The sequence below is a fragment of the Trachypithecus francoisi genome, unplaced genomic scaffold, assembly GCF_009764315.1.
Source record: "Trachypithecus francoisi isolate TF-2019V2 unplaced genomic scaffold, Tfra_2.0 Lachesis_group0, whole genome shotgun sequence".
NCBI lineage: Eukaryota > Metazoa > Chordata > Mammalia > Primates > Cercopithecidae > Trachypithecus > Trachypithecus francoisi.
In genome coordinates, this window is record NW_022681453.1 from 196,188,201 (window position 1) to 196,209,731 (window position 21,531).

Sequence of the window (21,531 nt, forward strand, 5' to 3'; positions counted from 1 at the left end):
TTTTACCATGTTGGCCAGGCTAGTCTTAAACTCCTGACCTCAAGTGATCTGCCCGCCTCCGCCTCCCAAAATGCTGGTATTACAGGCGTGAGCCACCATGCCTGGCCGAAAATTGAGGGTTTTTTTGGGGGGGAATGGAGTCTCACTCTGTCGCCGAGGCTGGAGTGCAGTGGTGCAATCTCAGCTTACTGCAACCTTTGCCTCCTGGGTTCAGGAAATTCTCCTGCCTCAGCCTCCCGAGTAGCTTGGACTACAGGTATGTGCCACCATGCCTGGCTAATTTTTGTATTTTTAGTAGAGACGGGGTTTCACCATGCTGGCCAGGCTGGTCTCAAACTCCTGACCTCGTGATCCATCTGCCTCAGCCTCCCAAAGTGCGGAGATTAAAGGCTTGAGCTGCCATGCCTGACCAAATTAAGACTTTTTAATGTGAATCAGTCAATGGATATTTATGAAGTACTTCTCATATACTTAATAGAAGAATCCAGATAAAGTATAAGATAAGGTTCATATTTGTCAAGAACTTTAGAGAAGTCTTTATGGACAATATGGATATGTGAATTAGGCTTTAATGGTGGATTTAATTTACATATGTGGAGGAAGAAAAAGAGGATGTTTCATGTGCTTTTGTTTTTTATGATACTTTTTGCCTCTGATGTCTATTCCAGCTCCTTTGCTGTCATGACTTCCCCGCTTTTTCTTGTTTTTGGCATTTGTTTTGGAACTTGGCTTTTTAAAATCTATTAGTATCAAAAATCATGTTTATATAAATTATTCCCTAGTTTATATCTCTAGCTCTCTGATTCTTCTCTTGAGTTGCGGAGCCACAATTCCCCATCACCTGTGGGTCCCCTGAGTACCTCACATATTTTAAATATAATGTGAGGTTTTCATCTTTTCAGTCGCTTATACTGTAAATTTTCAAGCTGTTTATGCATCTCCCTTATCTACACATTCAAGCTGTTGTCAATCCCTGTTCATTCTGCATTAGAAATGTTTATTGTAGTAGGGTATATAGAAAAATGCAATTTGATTAACATAGTTTCTTGTCTTCTGATAGAATATAGAACAATATTTTCCAGTGTTAAAAAGGAAGGCAAACCTTCTGAGACAAAACGAAGGGCAGAGGAAACCAGTGGCAGTTCTCAAGAGACCTAACCAGCTAAACAGAAAGTAAGTACTCAAATATGATGATGTGTTATTTTGCATTAAAAAACACTTCTTGCATTAAGTGGTGTGAAGAATAGATTTGCAGTGATTTTTTTAGTTATCTGATCATTTTCAAGACTGATGTTTGGGATGTTTATCTGAACATCCACATGGATATATCCAGTAATAGCTCGTTTATTAGATGAATTCTTACTGATGAATTTAACCAATATAAGCTTTTTAAAAAGCATCACTCTGCTTCTTTACCTCTTTGACACATGGAATAAAATTGCAAAAGCTGATCACTTTAGTAGAACTCTCTCTCTCTTTTTTTTTTTTTCCTGTTTTTTTGAGACAGGGTCTTCTTGCTCTATTGCTGAGGCTGGAGTGCAGTGGCGCCATCACTGCTCACTGGAGCCTCGACCCCCACCCGGGGTCAAGTGATCCTCCCACATCAGCCTCCTGAGTAGATGGGACCACAGATAATGCCACCATGCCCTGCTAGTTTGTTTTTTTTTTTTGTAGAGACAGGGTCTCACCCTGTTGCCTAGGCTGGTCTCAATTCCTGACCTCAAGTGATCCTCCCACCTCAGCCTCCTAAAGTGCTGGGATTACAGGCATGTGCCACTGTGCCCAGCCCTGGTAGAACTCTTAACATCTCAGTGGGAATTATTCAAAATTGGAAATTCTGAAAGCTCAATTTGTTACTCAGTCTGGATGGCCCTTACTAGAACACTGAATCACAATGTATATTATTTGTGGAAAAATCAAACCAGAAAGAAAGAATTCTTCATGAACACTTGTTAAACTGAAATTATTTTTATACTAAATTGAATAATAAAAACCAAGAATTATGGCCTGTGAGCTGGGCACAGTGGCATGTGCCCGTGGTCCCAGCTACTTAAGAGGCTGAGGCAGGAGGATCACATGAGCCCAGGATTCAGGGCTAACCTGGGCAACATAGTGAGACCCCCATCTCTGAAAAAGAAAGAAAAATTTATGATCTGTTGTTATGCCATTCTGTTCTCTGTAAGGACAAAGTAGATGAAGTTGATGAGGTGTGGTTTCCTTATTCAGTTTCAAGTACTATTTATTTATCTTTCGTGGAGATTATTCAGCAAACAAAACCTGGAATGGAGTTTTTAAAAAATGCAGTGACTGGGCACAGTGGCTCATGCTTGTATTCCTAGCACTTTGGGAGGCCATGGCGTGTAGATCACCTGAGGCCAGGAGTTCGAGACCAGCCTGGCCAACATGGTGAAACCCCATCTCTACTAAAAATACAAAAATTAGCTGGACATGGTGGTGCATGCCTGTAGTTCGAGCTATTTGGGAGGCTGAGGCAGGAGAATCGCTTAAACCTGGGAGGCGGAGATTGCGGTGAGTCAAGATCGTACCACTGCACTCCAGCCTGGGTAACAGTGAGACTGTCTCAAACAAAATAAAAAATAGAAAACGGCCGGGCGCAGTGGCTCAAGCCTGTAATCCCAGCACTTTGGGAGGCCGAGACGGGTGGATCACAAGGTCAGGAGATCGAGACCATCCTGGCTAATACGGTGAAACCCCGTCTCTACTAAAGAATACAAAAAACTAGCCGGGCGAGGGTGGCGGGCGCCTGTAGTCCCAGCTACTTGGGAGGCGGAGGCAGGAGAATGGCGTGAACCTGGGAGGCGGAGCTTGCAGTGAGCTGAGATCCTGCCGCCGCACTCCAGCCTGGGCGACAGAGCCAGACTCCGTCCCCAAATAAATAAATAAATAAATAAATAAAAAATAAAAAAACAAAAAATGGAATGGCTGGAATTGCAGTTTTAACCATCATCTTTTGGGAATCACTTGATAATAAGGGACCTTCTCAAATAAGAACCCATCATTTACATGAGACTTACATGTTAATTGGGTTAGCTAGGGAAATTTTGAACTTGAATCTCTGAAAGATTGGAGGTAAGACTAAGGAATCTGTTGAACACTTGTTTGTATAGTGTTTCATATTTATCAATAGATCAGTTGAAGACATGGAATATTAGAGGATTGAATATTGCATAAATATGAAATTTTAATTTTTCATACTTCACCAACTTCCTATAGAAAACAAAAGAAATGGCCGGGTGCGGTGGCTCAAGCCTGTAATCCCAGCACTTTGGGAGGCCGAGACGGGCGGATCATGAGGTCAGGAGATCGAGACCATCCTGGCTAACACGGTGAAACCCCGTCTCTACTAGAAAAAAAATACAAAAAACTAGCCGGGCGTGGTGGCGGGCGCCTGTAGTCCCAGCTACTCAGGAGGCTGAGGTGGGAGAATGGCGTGAACCCGGGAGGCGGAGCTTGCAGTGAGCTGAGATCCGGCCACTGCACTCCAGCCTGGGGGACAGAGCGAGACTCCGTCTCAAAAAAAAAAAAAAAGAAAACAAAAGAAATTAGGTGCAGCAAACCACCATGGCGCATGTATACCTACGTAAGAAACCTGCGTGTTCAGCACGTGTCTCGGAACTTAAAGTAAAATTAAAAAAAAAAAAGAATTGGTGAAAGTCAAACAATTAACAGCATCGTTCTGTGCATGAGAGAACAAGAAACAGAAGAATATAAGTTTTTCTGTGGTTTATTTATTTTTTGAGATGAAGTCTGTTGCTGGGCTGGAGTGCCGTGGCGTGATCTTGGCCCACTGCAACCTCTGCTTCCCTGACTCAAGCAATTCTCATGCTTCAGCCTCCTGAGTAGCTGGGACTACAGGCGCGTGCCACCAAGGCTGGCTAGTTTTTGTGTTTTTTAATAGAGACAGGATTTCACCATGTTGCCCACGCTGGTCTCAAACTCCTGACCTCAAGTGATCCACTCACCTCAGCCTCCCAAAGTGCTGGAATTACAGGTGTGAGCCATAATGCCTGGCCTCTATGGTTTATGTTACTATGTAACGGTTTCTGAGTGAGGAAGGAAGAGAAAGCTGAGGAGGAGATGTTATTTTTCAAACCTTTCTCTTTATTTTTGGTCTTCAGTTTATTTTAGGTCTTCAGTTTGGCCTATATGTAGTTTTTCTTTGTACTAATCCTGTAAATTGTAAAGTTACATTTTCACCAAATATAAGAAATAGCACTAAAAATGTGATTATTAATGTCTTCAGAAGATACATGGAATGTTAGAGGATTTAATATTTGGACGATAAAGTGGTTCGAAATTAACAGGTGGTTGTGTGCTGTGCTTCGGAGGGAGGTATTTGTTAATCAAATCTCAATAGCTTCATGTTAATAAGGAAATAATTCAGAGTTGTTTGTTACTTGCACCTCATGTTTGCAGCCTATGAATTTAACTATTTTTGCTTATTTTTCCTCAAGACGTTTGAAAGTAGATAAATGGCTTAGTATGGCATATGTGTTTTTGTTGCAGAAATAATATTCCAGCTAATTTTACCAGGAGTGGAAATAAATTAAATCATCAGAAAGATACTCGTCAGGCAACTTTTCTTTTCAGAAGAGGCCTGAAGGTATTTAAAAACTTTGGCAGTGTTTTTTTTTTGTTTCGTTTTGTTTTGTTTTGTTTTGTTTTGTTTTGTTTAACCCAAAGAGGATCCTGAGCAGCCACCTTCGGTAAGCCTCAGTCACAGGCAGCACTGGGTTCAGGATGTGAGGAACATGGCAGTAGGTTAGTTCTTTCTGTCATACGGTTTTTATTTCCTGTCCTTTCTTACCCTCAATAGCAATGTCTTATAATAATTTAACATGTTATTTGGGAATAAACCTGTATTTGCCACTTGTTCTGATACAGGAATTCCAACAGGGAAGTGTTGCCAGAATAGCACAGGCCCCTCTGCATTCATGCACACGCCCCACTGGGTTATAAGGTTCTAGAGCAGGATCACTCTTTGGATTCAATCCTCTGCTTTCTGTGGGACCTACTGCTTTTTTTTTTTTCCTCTTCAGGTTCAGGCCCAGTTGAATACAGAACAACTGCTAGACGATGTAGTAGCAAAGAAAACTCGTCAGTAAGTTTCCATTTGTTTTTCAAGATGTTATTTCAAAACTCCCCGAATACTGACTACCCAAATTACCATGTGCCTCAGTCCAGAAGAAATTAATTGAAACCCAAAATAAAATTGAGCCTGAAAGCTGGGCATAGTGGCGCTACACACCTGTAGTCCCAGCTAGTTGGGAGACTGAAGCAAGAGAATTGCTCGAGCCCAAGAGTTCAAGGCTGTGAAGTGCCGTGGTCTCACCTGTGCATCGCCACTGCACACCGGCCTGAGCAGCATAGCTTGGGCTATGGAGACTGTCTCCAAAAAAAACTTTTTAATTGAGCCTAAAATAAATAAATCCTGTCTTGTCCTTTGTTGATTTTTGCCAAAAATCCTTTTGAGTTTTCACATGTCGATATTGTGACAGTTTTAGTGCCAAGTAGATTACTTTTTTTTTAATTTTTATTTTTTATTGGCTATTCCATTTTAATGAAACAGCTTTTTATTTCTTTCTTTTTTGGCTATAACTGCTTTCATACAAATGAACCTATTTAGGGAACGAATAGAATGAAATTCAGTAGAGCTTTTAGAAAATTTGTACAACTTTAAAAACAATAGTTTTCCTTTTCACAGTCTTTTTTTCTTAGCCCTATAAAAAAATATTTTGAAAATCTATTTTATCCTGTTATAATCACACCTCCTGAGTGTGAGTTGTAACATACTAATTCATCAGTGTGATTAGGTTTTGAGATTAACTGTTTAAAATTATGGCTACTTTTTGGAAAACAAAATATATACAGTTGGTCTTCTGTGTCTCAGGGGAATTGGTTTCAGGGCCGTTGAAGAGATTAAAATCCTCAGATCCTCAAGTCCCTTACAATCGGCCCTCCATATCCATGGATTGCTTTCAGTCTGCAGTTGAAATTGATTGAATACGTGGATGTAGAACCTGTGGATACAGAGAGCTGGCTGTAAAACATGGTCATGGTCCAGATATGATGCAAAGTATGGGGCATGATTTTTAGCAGTTGGAGTGTTAGGAAACTGAAACAGATACTGGTAGTATTCTTTAGCACAGGGGTCACGACATTAGAAACCATGGGGAAGGAAAGAATAATCGTAGCCTTTTTGCTTCTGCAGTGAACAGTATTTACATAATCATGATCATATATAAATGTTACTTGTTCTGAACTTTGAGAATCAACCTGTTAGACAAAGTTAATTTGAGAACAGAATGTAATGTAAGTGTCCGATTTTGACTCGTGAATATAAAGGGAGAGCTGACAGAAAGTGAGAGGCACAAACAAAGGGGCAGAGGCGGAAGGAAGGAACAGAGGCACCGAGATCCTTTCCCACAGAGCGGGGGTGGGGTCAAGCGATTCTGCTGAAAGAAACCGAGATGTAACTATTTTAAGTTACAAAGGCAGGGAAGTAGTGACATGGCCATCAAAATGTTTCAAGGTAGGTAAGGAAACTGGAGGATAGTTTGATGAACTAAATCTATTCATCATAGCAAGTTTTTTTTTTTGAGATGGAGTCTCGCTCTGTTGCCCAGAATGCGCAATGGCGCAATCTCAGTTCACTGCACCCTCCCCCTCCTGGGTTCAAGCAGTTCTCTGCCTCAGCCTCCCAAGTAGCTGGGATTACAGGTGTCCGCCACCATGCCCAGCTTAATTTTGTATTTTTTTTCTTTTAAGTAGAGATGGGGTTTCACTGTCTTGGCCAGGCTGGTCTTGAACTTCTGACCTCAGCCTCCCAAAGTGCTGGGATTACAGGTGTGAGCCACTGCGCCCGGGCTGCAGCAAGGTTTTTTACTACATAAGCATCTTGTTTAGTGAATTGGAAGTAACCAGCAAGCAGTAAAAACAGAAAGGTTAAAAGTGCGGCCTCTGAAGAGTAGGAATGGAAAGCAGGAGAATAGTGGGGTGAGGGACTGTTGCTTTTTATTAGAAGTTCTTTTGTACTATTTGATTTTTTAAAATTTGTGTATATTTATCACACTGAAAAATATTTAATAAATTCAGATGCCCAGTTCTGCACCCGAGGTGTTGATTCATTATGTCATGGTGGGGTTTAGGTATTTCTTTCTTGCAAGCTAAGAAAAAGTAATGGCTACTTTTAGAATGTTTATTTTTATTTTGAATATACATAGGGTTTATCAACTTACATTTAGTGAATTTTATTTTTTTTGATACTAGATGGCGGACTTCCACCACAAATGGAGGGATTTTGACTGTATCTATTGACAATCCTGGAGCAGTGCAATGCCCAGTGTAAGTTTTTTTTTTTTTGCAAAAATTATAACCTCTCATTACAGAGGATCATAAGAAAGTATTGGACTTCTGCCCAGAGAATGATGTCCAAGTTAGGATAAACCAAGCAGAAAGTAATACCTGTGATACAATATGGAAACAGTATGGTGTAAAGTTAAAAGGAAGAGTTTTCTGGATTCCTGATTCTGCAGCCCTAAATGACCACGTTGAGCAGTGTTTTTTAATATTTTAAAAATTATGTGCATGTATATCATATGTACCCTTTTTTGGGGGGCAAAGTCTGGCTGTTACCCAGGCTGGAGTATAGTACTGTGATCATGGCTTATTGCAGCCTTGACCTCCCAAGCTCGAGCGATCCTCCTGCCTTAGCCTCCCGAGTCCTGAGTAGCTGGGACGGCAGGTGCCACCACCATGAGTCCTGAGTAGCTGGGGCTGCAGGTGCCACCACCACGCCTGGCTTTTTTGTTTGTTTGTGCCCAGACTGGTCTTGAACTCCTAGACTCAAGCAGTCCTCTCACCTTGGCCTCCCAAAGTGCTGAGGTTACAGGCGTGAGCCACTGCACCCGACCCAATATGTGTATTTTTATGTACAATAATAAACGAGATGACAGTATACATGCTACTTCTTCCCCCAATCCCTGTAATGTTTTTGATGTCTTTATGTTTTAGACCATACAGACCTACCTTCTCTTTAAATTTATTGCTCTATAAACTTCGTCGATTTATGGAGCTCATGTTCTATTCAAGCATCTCTTGATTTTTTTAAGAGATAAGGTCTACTCTGATTCTCAGGCTGGAGTGCAGTGGTGCCATCATAGCTCACTGCTGCCTCCAACTCCTGGGCTTCAATAATTCTCCTGTCTCAGCCTCCTGAGTAGCTGGGAACATAGGCATGCACCACCACACCCAGCTAATTTTATTTTATTTATTTTATATAGTTTTATATAGGTGGGGTCTTGCTATGTTCCTTAGGCTGATCTCTAACCCCTGGCCTCAAGCGATCCTCCTGCCTTGGCCTCCCAAAGTACCAGGATTGTAGGCCTGAGCCACAGTGCATAGCCATCCAGCCATCTTAATGATTGAAATGAAAAGAATGTAGGATGGGTGCCTAGAACTTTAGAGGTTGCTCTATTTTAATGGAAGATCAAGAATTAGGAATCACCAAACATTCTGCCTTGTTGAAAAGTTTGTAGTTCTATTTAAAGAGCTATTCTCTGAACAATGATATATTTTAGTCTAGAGTAGCCAATGACACTTTTTTTTTGAGAACACAAATAAAATGGCCCTAAATACATTTGAACATGTGTACAGGATGTCTTAAGTACCAAATTAATTTATTTTTCTTTTCATTGTTAAGCTGCTCTGATACTTTAATATTTTTCTAATAGAACTCAGAAACCACGATTAACTCGTACTGCTGCACCTTCATTTTTAACAAAGCGGGAGCAAAGTGACGCCCGGAAAGTTCCTAAAGGTGTTCCCCTACAGTTTGACATAAACAGCGTCGGAAAACAGGTAAAAAAAAAGTTTTCTGTATTTTCTTGGGTCATCTGCTGAGAATATTTTAATTAACAAAACATTTATTATAATCGTGAATTATAAACAAGGTATCCTAACTGCCCCCTGAAACCTAGGGAACCACTAACTCACTTTTGTCTGCCAGTTTGCCTATTTTGACATTTCATATAAATCAGATCATACAGTATGTATTTGTGACTGAATTGTTTCACTTAGCATAATGTTTTCTTTTTTTTTTTTTTTTTTTTTTTTTTTTTTTTTTTTTTTTTGAGACGGAGTCTTGCTCTTTCGCCCGGGCTGGAGTGCAGTGGCGCGATCTCAGCTCACTGCAAGCTCCGCCTCCCGGGTTCACGCCATTCTCCTGCCTCAGCCTCCCGAGTAGCTGGGACTACAGGCGCCCGCCACCTCGCCCGGCTAGTTTTTTTTTTTTGTATTTTTAGTAGAGACGGGGTTTCACCCTGTTAGCCAGGATGGTCTCGATCTCCTGACCTCGTGATCCGCCCGTCTCGGCCTCCCAAAGTGCTGGGATTACAGGCTTGAGCCACCGCACCCGGCCAGCATAATGTTTTCAAGGTTCATCTATATTGTGTCCGTATTTAGTTTTGTTTTCCTGCTGAACAGTGTTCATCATATTTATATACCACATCTTATTTATTCCTTCGTTACTGGATGGGTATTTGGGTGTTTTCACTCCTCGGACAGTAGGAATAATACTCCTCTGAGCATTTGCACAGAAGTTTTTGTGTGAGCATCTGTTTTCATTTCTCCCTGGTAAATACCTAGGAGTAGAATTGCTAGGTTTATAGTAACTCTTTATCTAATCTTTTGAGGAACTGCTGGACTGTTTTCCCTAGAAGAGTCTGTGCTACAACTTTATATTCCCACCAGCATCTATGGGGGTTCTGAATTTCTCTATATCCTCACCAATACTCACTGTTATCTGCTGTTTGACTATAGCCGTCTAGCAAGATTACAGGATACAAGGTTAATAACAAAATTGTCAAAACCAACCAGGCGCGATGGCTCACCCCTGTATTCCCAGCACTTTGGGAGGCCGAGGCGGGCAGATCACCTGAAGTCAGGAGTTTGAGACCAGCCTGGCCAACATGGTGAAATCCTGTCTCTACTAAAAATACAAAAATTAGCCTGGTGTGGTGGCAGGTGCCTGTCATCCCAGCTACTAGGGAGGCTGAGGCAGGAGAATTGCTTGAACCTAGGGGGCAGAGATGGTAGTGAGCTGAGATCGTGTCACTCATTCCAGCCTGGGCAACAGAGCAATACTCACCTCAAAAAAAAAAAAGTCAAAAACCACATTGACAATTTTGTATTAACCATATTAACCTTGTATCCTGTAATCTTGCTAAATGCACTTACTTTTGTATTGACTTTGTAGATTCCTTAGGACTTTTTTTTTTTTTTTTGAAACAGGGTCTCTCTTTCTGCCACCAAGACTGGAATGCAGTGGCATATTCATAGCTCACTGTAGCCTTGACTTCCCAGGCTCAAATGATCCTTCCTCCTACCTCAGCCTCCTGGGTAGCTGGGGATGCAGGCACACACCACCACAGCTGGGGATACAGGCACACACCACCACAGCTGGGGATACAGGCACACACCACCACAGCTGGGGATACTGGCACACACCACCACACCTGGGGATATAGGCACACACCACCACAGCTGGGGATACTGGCACACACCACCACACCTGGGGATGCAGGCACACACACCACAGCTGGGGATGCAGGCACACACCACCACAGCTGGGGATACTGGCACACACACCACAGCTGGGGATACAGGCACACACACCACAGCTGGGGATACTGGCACACACCACCACACCTGGGAATGCAGGCACACACACCACAGCTGGGGATGCAGGCACACACCACCACAGCTGGGGATACTGGCACACACCACCACAGCTGAGGATGCAGGCACACACCACACTTGGCTAATTTTTGTATTTTTTGTAGAGACAGGGTTTCAGAGAAGGTTTCACTACATTTCCCAGGCTGGTCTTGAACGCCTAAGCGCAAGCCATCTGCCTGCCTTCTGTGGCTGCCCAGCTTAGGATTTTCTGTGTAAACAATCATTTCGTTCTCCTAATTCATTTCCAATCTTTAAAACCTTTTCTTGCTTTGTTACAATGGCTAGGACCTCCAGTCCAATGTTGAGTAGAAATGGTTAAGATGTATACTTGTATGCATGCCTTGTTCCAAAGCCTGAAGAGAAGGCATTAAATATGTCACCATTTAGTATGATATTAGCCATGTATATATATATATATTTTTTTTTTCCTTTTTGAGATGGAGTCTTGCTCTGTCACCCAGGCTGGAGTGCAGTGGCGCAATCTTGGCTGACTGCAACCTCTGTCTCCTGGGTTCAAGCAATTATCCTGCCTCAGCCTCCCGAGTAGCTGAGATTACAGGCATGCACTACCACACCCAGCTAAGTTTTTTGTATTTTTAGTAGAGACAGGGTTTCACCATGCTGGCCTGACTGGTCTCGAACTCCTGACCTTTTGATCTGCCTGCCTCAGGCTCCCAAAGTGCTAGGATTACAGGAGGGAGCCACCATGCCTGGCCCAGTTTCTTTTTTCCTTTTTCTTTTCTTTTCTTTTTTTTTTTTTTTTTAAGAGATTCTCTTTGTCAGATTGAGGAACCTCCCTTCTATTCCTGATATGCTGAGAATTTTTATCACGAATGGGTATTTGATTTTGTCAGATGGTTTTTTAGTATTCCTTGAAATAATGTGAAATTGAAGATACAAAGGATGGATAGAAATTGCACCAAATTGGCCTGGTGCGCTGGCTCACGCCTGTAATCCCAGCACTTTGGGAGGCCAGCGTGGGTGGATCACTTGGGGTCAGGAGTTTGAGAACAGCCTGGTCAACATGGAAAAACCCCGTCTATACTAAAAATAAAAAAAATTAGCTGGGTGTGGTGGCACGTGCCTGTAATCCCAGCTACTCGGGAGGCTGAGGTGGGAGAATTGCTTGAACCCAGGAGGTGGAGGTTGCAATGAGCTGAGATTGCGCCACTACACTCCAGCCTGGGTGACAGCCAGACTCTCTCCATAAAAAAATAAGAAAAAAAAAATTTGACCAAATTTGTTTTGCTTATTTTTATTTTGTTACTATTATTTTTTTCCAGAAATGGTATAGTTTATAGATGCTGTTGTTAATTAAAAAGAAAACAGATTTTCATTTGAATTTGAATTTCTGTGTTGAACTCACCGTAATTCAAGAAAATTTGCTATAAAATATTTACAGGTCTGAAGAGTTATTTTATCAGTGACATGAGTTGGTGGCAGTGTTTACAGAGGCTGCAAATAATTCAGATAGGGGCTTTGGGTGTATGACTTCTAGGCATTATAGCATATGTATGTTTTATATAGTATATAATGTAGGCTTTATATGAGGTCATACACATAATAGTAGAATGTTAGTTGTCGTTACTTTTAATTAATCATAAGATCACATTATTGTTCCAAAGCAAATATGGCTTTCAGTAAAGTTGTTAATTGTTGCTTTGTTGTTGTTTTTGTTTTTTTCTTTTCTCTAGACAGGGATGACGTTGAATGAGCGGTTTGGGATCCTGAAGGAACAAAGAGCCACTCTCACACACAGCAAAGGGGGAAGCCGCTGTGTGACCGTGGGATAGGCCCATGTCCAGGGAACTTTTGAGAGATGACTCTGAAAAGTTGAATTGCTTGAAGAGTTCATCACAGAAATTCAAGAAACTTTACTTCAAAATATTCACCAGGCTAAATAACTCTTATTTTTATTTTTGAAGTTTTTTTTAAATGTGTAAAATAATGCCCTGAAAGAAGAATAGGGATTATACCTATCTGTTCTTGAAGATTTCATGGTTGGCTCAGACAGAACAATCATCTGTTTGACTTCTTTGGTTCCTCATGCAGCAGAAGGAAGACAGAAAGATATAAATTGATTATTTTTATGATAGTGGTATTCAGGATCTCATCACCTTTGCCCATATTTTAGACTTTGTCATGGTAAATCTTGGTCTTCAGAAACATGAGTAGGTCCCTTTGTTGCTGTCACTTACCCTTTAATAGTGTTGATGTAGTCAGTACAGTTGCCTTTTCTTCATTAGAGATACAAAACAAATGTATTAGAATTCCAGTTTTGGGTTTTAAGATTTATGGGAATATCTAGAACTTGGTTCATTTTTCAGACAGTGTAATCCCCTGGAATTATACAGCTTTAGTGCTGAACTTTTAACAAGAAATGTGACTCTAGGTCTCAGTTTAAAATGTTGGTGTTAAAGACTATAAATGCATATTTACGAGGTTATCTGATAGGGCCTTGGAGGAGAAGATCCAGTTTTTAAAAATGACAGTTTGTGTTTAATAAACGAAGGCATGAGAGGAAGTAAGTAGCAAGTTGAAGGACAGGTAGTTGAGATGAAAAACTTCAAAACCCAGGTTATAGGTGTACTGTTTGGATTTAGCATAGTCTTGAGTCTAGTGTCCACAAAGTATTCGAATGATATTTAGAAGAATTATAACTATTACATTGAATTGAGTCCCTTGGATATTTTGATAGTAAAATTAATAGCCATAAAGTCCTAGACTTCTTATTTGAAGTTAACATTTCTTATTTGAAAAGTTGAAATTTATGAGCTTTGAAGATTGCAAAATTAAATAATTTATAGCTCCAAAAACAAAAATATACTTGTATATGTCACAGAAAAAATGCAAAATTTATAATAGAGTTACATTAACCTTGTTGTTTACCTTTCACTGATTTCTTATATGGTATAAATTAAAGTTCAGGCATTTATGGGGAGCAAAGGCCCTCCCCCACCACCCCGCCACCTGCCACCTCTGAGGGAGTGGGAGAAGTTAGTCTGTGCCAAGATAGTACTGAGTCCTCAGATGTTGTATACTGTAAATTACGGTATAATGCCAAATGCAGCAAAATCTTCCAGCTATACGTTACAAGTTTGGTCATTTTGAAGCTTGACGTTTTAGTTTGCCATTATGTTAAAAACATCTAAATAGGTGTTAGTTTCTCAGGAGTAGATTGTTAGTGTTGACTTTTCCTGTAAGACAAACATCGTTCTTGGCCTGCCTTGCATTGTATACTAGACTTCATTGTTGCCTCTCATGCTTCTTGAGTTACTTAATGATTTATGCTAGCCATGGAAAGCTATCAGTAACAGTTTCATGCTTATACCAAAGAATTAAATCTGATCCTTAATATCTGATATTTTGCTGGTACTTGTACTGATAAGTGATTATTGGAAGTCAGTCACAGAATTTGAAAATAAATTCTAGTCTCTCCTTAGCTATTTGATGCTTTTCATATAGGCCAAGAACTCATTGCAAAACATTTTTGCAAGTATGAATGCCTGTATTTGGTCTAGGAACAGTACATTTTAGTCTGATTTAGAATTACTGGTAGCTTATTTTAAAACAAGGAAAAGCAGCTGAGCTCGAGTTTGCTGTCTTTAGAGCGGTTTGTGAAAATATGGTATAAAGGTGTTTTCATTTTCCTGTTCTTACCTATTATTGTATAGAGCTATTAATGCCATTTTTTGGGAAAACCTTAAAAATTGCCCCAAATACTGACATTGAGTGCATCAAATAACAAATTGTCTTTGGTATATTAAACTTTTATTCTTCATGCATCTGTAATTTTAAGTATAATGTTTTGCCTTTGGTACAACTAAATTAAAACTCTTGGTGGTCACATGTATATAAACAAAACAATATGCTTTGTTGAAGGAAAATTTTCTTTATTGGAATGTGGTTGTAATCCTTGTTCAGTTCTTAAATTTTGGTTTTTTTAAAAAACAGGATGCAACTTAAAATTTTCTTTGCATCAAGGTATTTGCAAAACATTGATGCAGTGCATCACAAAATGGAAGTTTGTATTTAATGAGGAGGTGCTTTACACTGTACTTTTTGGTGTTTTTTGGAAAAGTTACATTTAGATCTATTCTGAAGCTGTTCATTTTTAACAAATAAAATGTTACAGGTTTCACATGATTTATTCTCAGCTCTAAAGACTGAGTTGTGGTTTTTAGATTGTTCTGTGTTATGAAGAACTTTGTAGTGGTTATTTGTAGTTTTTAGGGTGTGAAACGTTATCTACTGGCAAAATTGGTAACTCACTCTAAACTCTCCTATTAGCCTCCGTCTCTCTTTTGATGATTTCATTTGTAGCTCCAACAAATCAATCTGAAAAATAGAATCCAGACTGGGTAGGGTGGCTCATGCCTGTAATCCCAGAACTTTGGGAGGCCAAGGCGGGTGGATCACGAGGTCAGGAGCAAGACCAGCTGGCCAACACAGTGAAACCCTATCTTTACTAAAAATACAAACATCAGCTAGGTGTGGTGGCATGTGCCTGTGGTACCAGCTACTTAGGAGGCTGAGGCGGGAGAATTGCTTGAACCCAGGAAGCGGAGATTGCAGTGAGCCGAGACCACACCATTGCACTCCAGCCTGGGTGACAGAGTGAGACTCTGTCTCAAAAAAAAGAAAGAAAAGAAAAGAAAAGAATCCAATATACTTTGCAATGCAGAATACTGGGTTAGATGAACCTTTAGAGACTAATCCATTTTAACCGCTCCTTTTACATCTTAGTAAAGTGAGTGCCAGTGTTTTCAAGAGTTGCGTGTGGCAGTTATTTTTTGAGCTCAGATCTTCTAATTCTTAATTGATAATAAACTGCTTCTGTGAATTGAACACCCACAGAAAATAGTGGAATGGTGTGTGGTTTTCAAATACCTAAGAATTGGTAATAGCCATGTTTTAGCATTTTTAGCATGGTAAGTAAATGTATTCTACCAGTGATGATTATACTTTATTATTTTGTTATTCAAGTTACGTAGGCCTGTTAGAAAAGTCCAGTATTCCTAATCAGATATGCAGTTTTTAAAAGCAGGTATAAACTCTTCACCACAATTCTAATTACAGTTGTCTCTCAGTATATATGGGGGATTGGTTTCAGGACCCTTGTATATACCCAACCCTGCACAATACTGAAGTCCACCTGTGTATACGAAAAGTTGGCCCACTGTGTCCGTGGATTTTGCATTCCAGGATTTTTTTTGGTTCAAAACAATTTGCTTGTAAGTAGACCCAAGTAATTCAAAGCCACGTTGTTCAAGGGTCAACTGTTTAAGCCAATCATAAAATAGTCTGAGGAAACAGGCTTCATTCCTCAGTGGCTAGTTTTTAGTAGAATAGGTGTGTATATCTAATTATTAATATTTTGCTGTTAATAGCTTTGTAATTCACACAAAATATACAGGCCCAGAGTAATTTTTGTTGATTTATTTTTACTATAAAGAGATAAGAGAAAAAATAACTCACTTGGCAGTAGAGAAAATGAATACCATATTGGTAATATTAAAGCAGAAAATAATTCATTTCTGATCAGTAGTGCTTTCAGTTTTCATCAGAATTATTTTTTTTTTTCTTGCCACTGTGAAAAAGCAGCTAAGCATGTAAAGCTTCCTTTAGAGAGGGTTCTTTTTGGATAGATCAATTTGGAACTAGCTTCTTTTTTAAAAAAAATGATCAGCCAACAGCATTTACAACAAGAATTGTGGACTATGGTGGACCATTAATAGGGATTTAAAGATTTACTTAGAACTTGTAGACTTCTGATATCTTTTATTTCCCTTCTCACTGCAGTTTTATTTTTTATTTTATTTTATTTTTTGAGATGGAGTTTTGCTCTTGTTGCCCAGGTTGGAGCGCAATGGTGTGATCTCAGCTCACCCCAACCTCCATCTCCTGGGTTCAAGCGATTCTCCTGCCTCAGCCTCCTGAGCGGCTGGGACTACAGGTGCCCACCGCTACGACCTGTTAATTTTGCATTTTTAGTAGAGACGGGGTTTCTCCATGTTGGCCAGGCTGGTCTCAAACTCCTGACTTCAGGTGATCTGCCTGCCTGGGCCAAAGTGCTGGGATTACAGGCGTGAGCCACTGCACCCGGCCTACAGCTTATTTTCTACCTGTGTTTAATAGGAAGCTTGATAACACAAGCAAATGTGATGCCATTCTGGGACTGAAATGTATTCTTCTGAGTGTATTCAGATGAGGTGTACCAGTGTTTAAAGATTAGTTGGAAGCTATTCTCCTCGTGTGCATGTGTAATTTCTACTTACTTCATTTCCCTTTAATGAGAAAAGAATCATGTTGTCTGAATTTTCCTGTATAAAGTTTTAAAAAGTTAATTATTAGGACTTCTTTTTAAAGAAGTAAGCAATGGAAGGATCAAACATTTATTAAATATATTCAGCAAATATATAAATGTATTCAGCAAGGAAGAGAATGGGATTCACCTAAATCCTAGTCATACTGCTTTGAGTTTGTAAAAGTGGAGTTTTTTATTTTTTGAGACGGAATCTTACTCTGTCACCCAGGCTGCAGTGCAGTGGCATGATCTCGGCTCACTGCTTCTTCTGCCTCCCAGGATCCTTCCCGGGTTCAAGCGATTCTTGTCCATCAGTCTCCTGAATAGGTGGGATTACAAGCTTGAGCCATCACGCCCAACTAATTTTTGTTTTTAGTAGAAATGAAGTTTCACCATGTTGGCCAGGCTGGTCTCCTACCCTCAGGAGATCTGCCCACCTCAGCCTCCCAAAGTGCTGGGATTACAGGTGTGAGCCACTGTGCCTGGCCTAAAAGTGGAGTCTTTTTTTTTTGGAGACAGTCTTGCTCTGTTGCCCAGGCTGGGGTGCAGTAGTGATCTTGGCTCACGGCAGCCTCTGCCTCCCGGGTTCAAGCGATTCTCCTGTCTCAGCTACCCGAGGAGCTGGGATTACAGGCACGTGCCACCACAACCAGCTAATTTTTGTATTTTTAGTAGAGACGAGGTTTCACCATGTTGGCCAGACTAGTCTCAAACACCTGACCTCAGGTGATCCGTCTGCCTCTGACTCCCAAAGTGCTGGGATTACAGGCACGAGCCACGGAGCCCGGCCTAGAAGTGGGGTCTTAGAAGGAGTGGCCATGATAAATTTCTAGTGAGTAGAAGGAGGAAGGGAGGACACAGCCTTAGCATGGTATAGTGAAGTGCAGAGCTGGAAAGATGAAGATTTTGGTGAAACTTTTGTCCCCGTGTTGAATGAGTTAACTTTCAGTCTGTAAAATAAACAGGAAGAAGCTGGGAAGTACACTGCATCAGTTGCTTACACTGAATAACCTGCGCTGCCTGTTTTTTCAGCTTCTACTCCCAGACCACAGACCAGTGGTGGAAGAAGTTACAGATCCCTATAAACCACTTTGCTCCTGGCCTTTGTGCAGCTATCTTTCATCATTTCTTTTATTCATCAGTAGACTCTTCGGTGAACTCCCCACGAAGACTCCCATTTCCATTTCCGGTATCTCTTTCTCATAAGACGCTGTCACCTACTTTGTGGAGATGACTGAGGGAGTAGGGTAAGAATTCCCTCATAGTCTACCTTGACTTTGCAGCTGAAGCCTCAAATCCTTAGAATTTGCAACGTTAACTGCTCCTCTATCTTGCCTCCCATCCTTCCTTTACCTAGGACTTGTTCTCATATAATAGTATATATAACATCTTCAGTTTCCTCCATATGCACAGGTCTTTGTTTTGGCTTTTAAATATCTACATTTCTTTTTTCTTTTTCTTTTTTGAGACAGAGGCTTGCTGTGTCGCCCAGGCTGGAGTACAGTGGTGTGATCTCGGCTCACTGCAGCCTCCACCTCCCGGGTTCAAGTGATTGTTGTGCCTCAGCCTCCCGAGTAACGGGTTACAGGTGCCCGCTACCATGCCCAGCTAACTTTTATATTTTTAATAAAGACAGGGATCTACTGACTTAGGAACCCTGTTTTCCTTAAAAATTGTAATTCTTTTTTTATCCAAGATAGAGTTTCCCTCTTGTTGCCCAGGCTGAGTGCAATGGCACGATCTCACCTCACCACAACCTCCGCCTCCTGGGTTCAAGTGATTCTCCTGCCTCAGCCTCCTAAGTAGCTGGGATTACAGGCGCACGTCACCACGCCTGGCAAATTTTGTATTTTTAGTTTTGGGGGGGGGGTTCTCCATGTTGGTCAGGCTGGTCTCGAACTCCCAACCTCAGGTGATCCGCCTACCTCGGCCTCCCAAAGTACTAGGATTACAGGTGTGAGCCAGCACACCTGGCCCAAAAATTGTAATTCTTTTTTCTTTCCTCACAATCTCTCCTGTGTGTGTACATAAACAACCTCTCCTGTGTGTGTACATAACCTCTCTTGTGTGTGTACATAATCTCTCTTTGGTTTCTACTGTTTTCCACTCATTTTTACTATTTTTAAAAATTATTTTTCATTTTTAGAGATGGGATGTCATTCTCTCCTAGGCTAGAATGCAGTGACACAATCATAACTTGCTGCAGCCCCAACTCCTGGCCTCAAGCAAACCTGCCTCACCGTCCCAAGTAGCTGGGACTACAGTCAGGCACCAGCTAATTTTTAAAAAAAATTTTAGCGACGGGGGGTGGGAGGTGGGGTGCCCTCACTGTGTTGCTCAGGCCTCTTGAACTCCTGGCCTCAAGCAGTCCTCCCACCTTAGCTTCCCAAGTAGCTGGGATTACGGCACAAGCAAGGGTTGACTAATTTTTTAACTCCTAAAAATATACTCAGTCCTAGGATAGCATAGAGTTAATATATTAAGGACCTTAAAATCTTGTTGAATATTCAAACATCAATCTATAAGCTTGGTCAGTTCAGGGCTAGCGTAGTATGTTGCTATTACAATGGATGTGTTCATACACGTAGATAGGAGGAATGAGGCCTGTTACAGAGAACTTGACAGAATTTAGTGTAGATGTGGAAGGTGATAAGCAATCGGATGACAATGGTGCATTTGAAAAGGTACATCTGGCAACTAATTCTACAGCATTGTAGCAATAGTATGGAATATATGAATAGATAAATTAGTCATTGTGGTTGAAATCTCCCTAAAAAAATAAATTAAAAACTGCCCTTAAATAGCTTAATATCTTTCCAATAACAATTTTAGGAAGCCCAGGATAACAAAAACCTATATATGCATCGGATAAATGTTATTTGCTGGGGATGACAAATAAGTCACCCGCCATTGTGACCCATGCTCATAACATATATTGATTATGTATCATGGAACTTGTTGCTGAAGTAACCAAAATGTATTGAGAGTTTATAGAACAGCTCTCTGGGCAGCTGTTAACTAATCAACTTTGGCACCGGGATTAAACCTTTTTATACCTTCTAGCATGTAGCAATTCATGCCCATTGAGGTGTCATTGAAGAGTTGGGGCTTGAATGAGAGGATCTCTCATCCTTATTTTTCTTTTGCTCTCTGACCCGAACTTTCTGATCTGTGGTCTTTATATCCTCCACATGTTACCACTATAAGTCGTATCTGGATGTGTTCATGCTGAGCCATCTTCCAGTCTCACCTTCCAGTTTGTCCTACTTCATAATCCTTCAGGTTTAATTCAAAACCTAATTTATCCATGATACAGCTTTCTTTTCTCTGAACTCGTAAGCCCCATCACTCTTAGCCCTTTTTTGGGCTCATTCTCTTTTTTTTTTTTTTTTTTTGAGACGGAGTCTCGCTCTGTCGCCCAGGCTGGGGTGCAGTGGCCGAATCTCAGCTCACTGCAAGCTCCACCTCCCGGGTTTACGCCATTCTCCTGCCTCAGCCTCCCGAGTAGCTGGGACTACAGGCGCCGCCACCTTGCCCAGCTAGTTTTTTGTATTTTGTAGTAGAGACGGGGTTTCACAGTGTTAGCCAGGATGGTCTCGATCTCCTGACCTCGTGATCCGCCGGTCTCGGCCTCCCAAAGTGCTAGGATTACAGGCTTGAGCCACCGCGCCCGGCCTGGGCTCATTCTCTAATTGGCCTGTCTGGGTTCCATAATTAGATTGCAATCCTCCAGGAAAAGGATTGTATCTGACAGCCTCTTCTATTTCCCATAGTAAATACTAGCTGATTGACTGTTGGTAAAGTTTACATCATATAGCAGAAATGGCTTCTTCAGTAAAACAGACTGAAGAATGTGCTAGAGACTGGTTGCAATATAAGTGAGGTCTAATTGGTTTTAAATGAAGCATTTTCCATTCTTTCATTACTTGAGTGGTTTCAATTTAGAGTATCTCTTCGGTTCTACCTTTAATTCCCACATTTAGATTATGGTCAGATCGTTTTCTGTTCCTCAGTTTTGGCTCCAGACCAACATTTTAGATTTTAATACTATTCTAATCCTGCTTTATCCAACAACAACAAAATCTTGCCAAAAGGACAAGTACTATTGAAGATATTTATTGTATTTTCATTAAGAAGAGCTATTTTATAAAAGGGATGGATGATATAAAGTATTTATATAACGTTTTTAATGAGAATTTTGAGCCCAATTAGCACGTTTGTTTTCTCTCCAGCAACCATAGTTAAGTCCATCAAATCTCGACTTAGATCATCTGGTAATACAATGAAGTTGGGAAACGGTTCAGGTCGTATCTCAGAGGGTCCTCTCCTCTCACCGTCCAAGTTTCTGCAGCAACAGTGTTAAGAAAGAATCCTGGCCGGGCGCGGTGGCTCACGCCTGTAATCCCAGCACTTTGGGAGGCAGAGGCGAGCGGATCACTTGAGGTCAGGAGATCGAGACCAGCTTG

The 21,531-nt window shown here is 40.9% G+C and overlaps 1 protein-coding gene across 2 annotated transcripts in view; it reads left to right on the forward strand.

Annotated features, from left to right (window-relative positions):
• The window catches only part of FYTTD1 (forty-two-three domain containing 1), a 33,992-nt gene extending 19,074 nt beyond the window's left edge, over nt 1-14,918 (forward strand). Inside the window, exons 4-9 of one of the 2 annotated variants that reach the window (XM_033213243.1) lie at nt 1,061-1,173; nt 4,528-4,624; nt 5,061-5,122; nt 7,291-7,365; nt 8,754-8,880; nt 12,453-14,918. In XM_033213243.1, coding sequence (XP_033069134.1) covers nt 1,061-1,173; nt 4,528-4,624; nt 5,061-5,122; nt 7,291-7,365; nt 8,754-8,880; nt 12,453-12,551 — 573 coding nt within the window. In that variant the 3' untranslated portion in view covers nt 12,552-14,918. The remainder of the gene's footprint in view (nt 1-1,060; nt 1,174-4,527; nt 4,625-5,060; nt 5,123-7,290; nt 7,366-8,753; nt 8,881-12,452) is intronic. The other variant, XM_033213244.1, reaches the window with a different exon arrangement.
• The last annotated feature ends 6,613 nt before the right edge of the window (nt 14,919-21,531 follow it).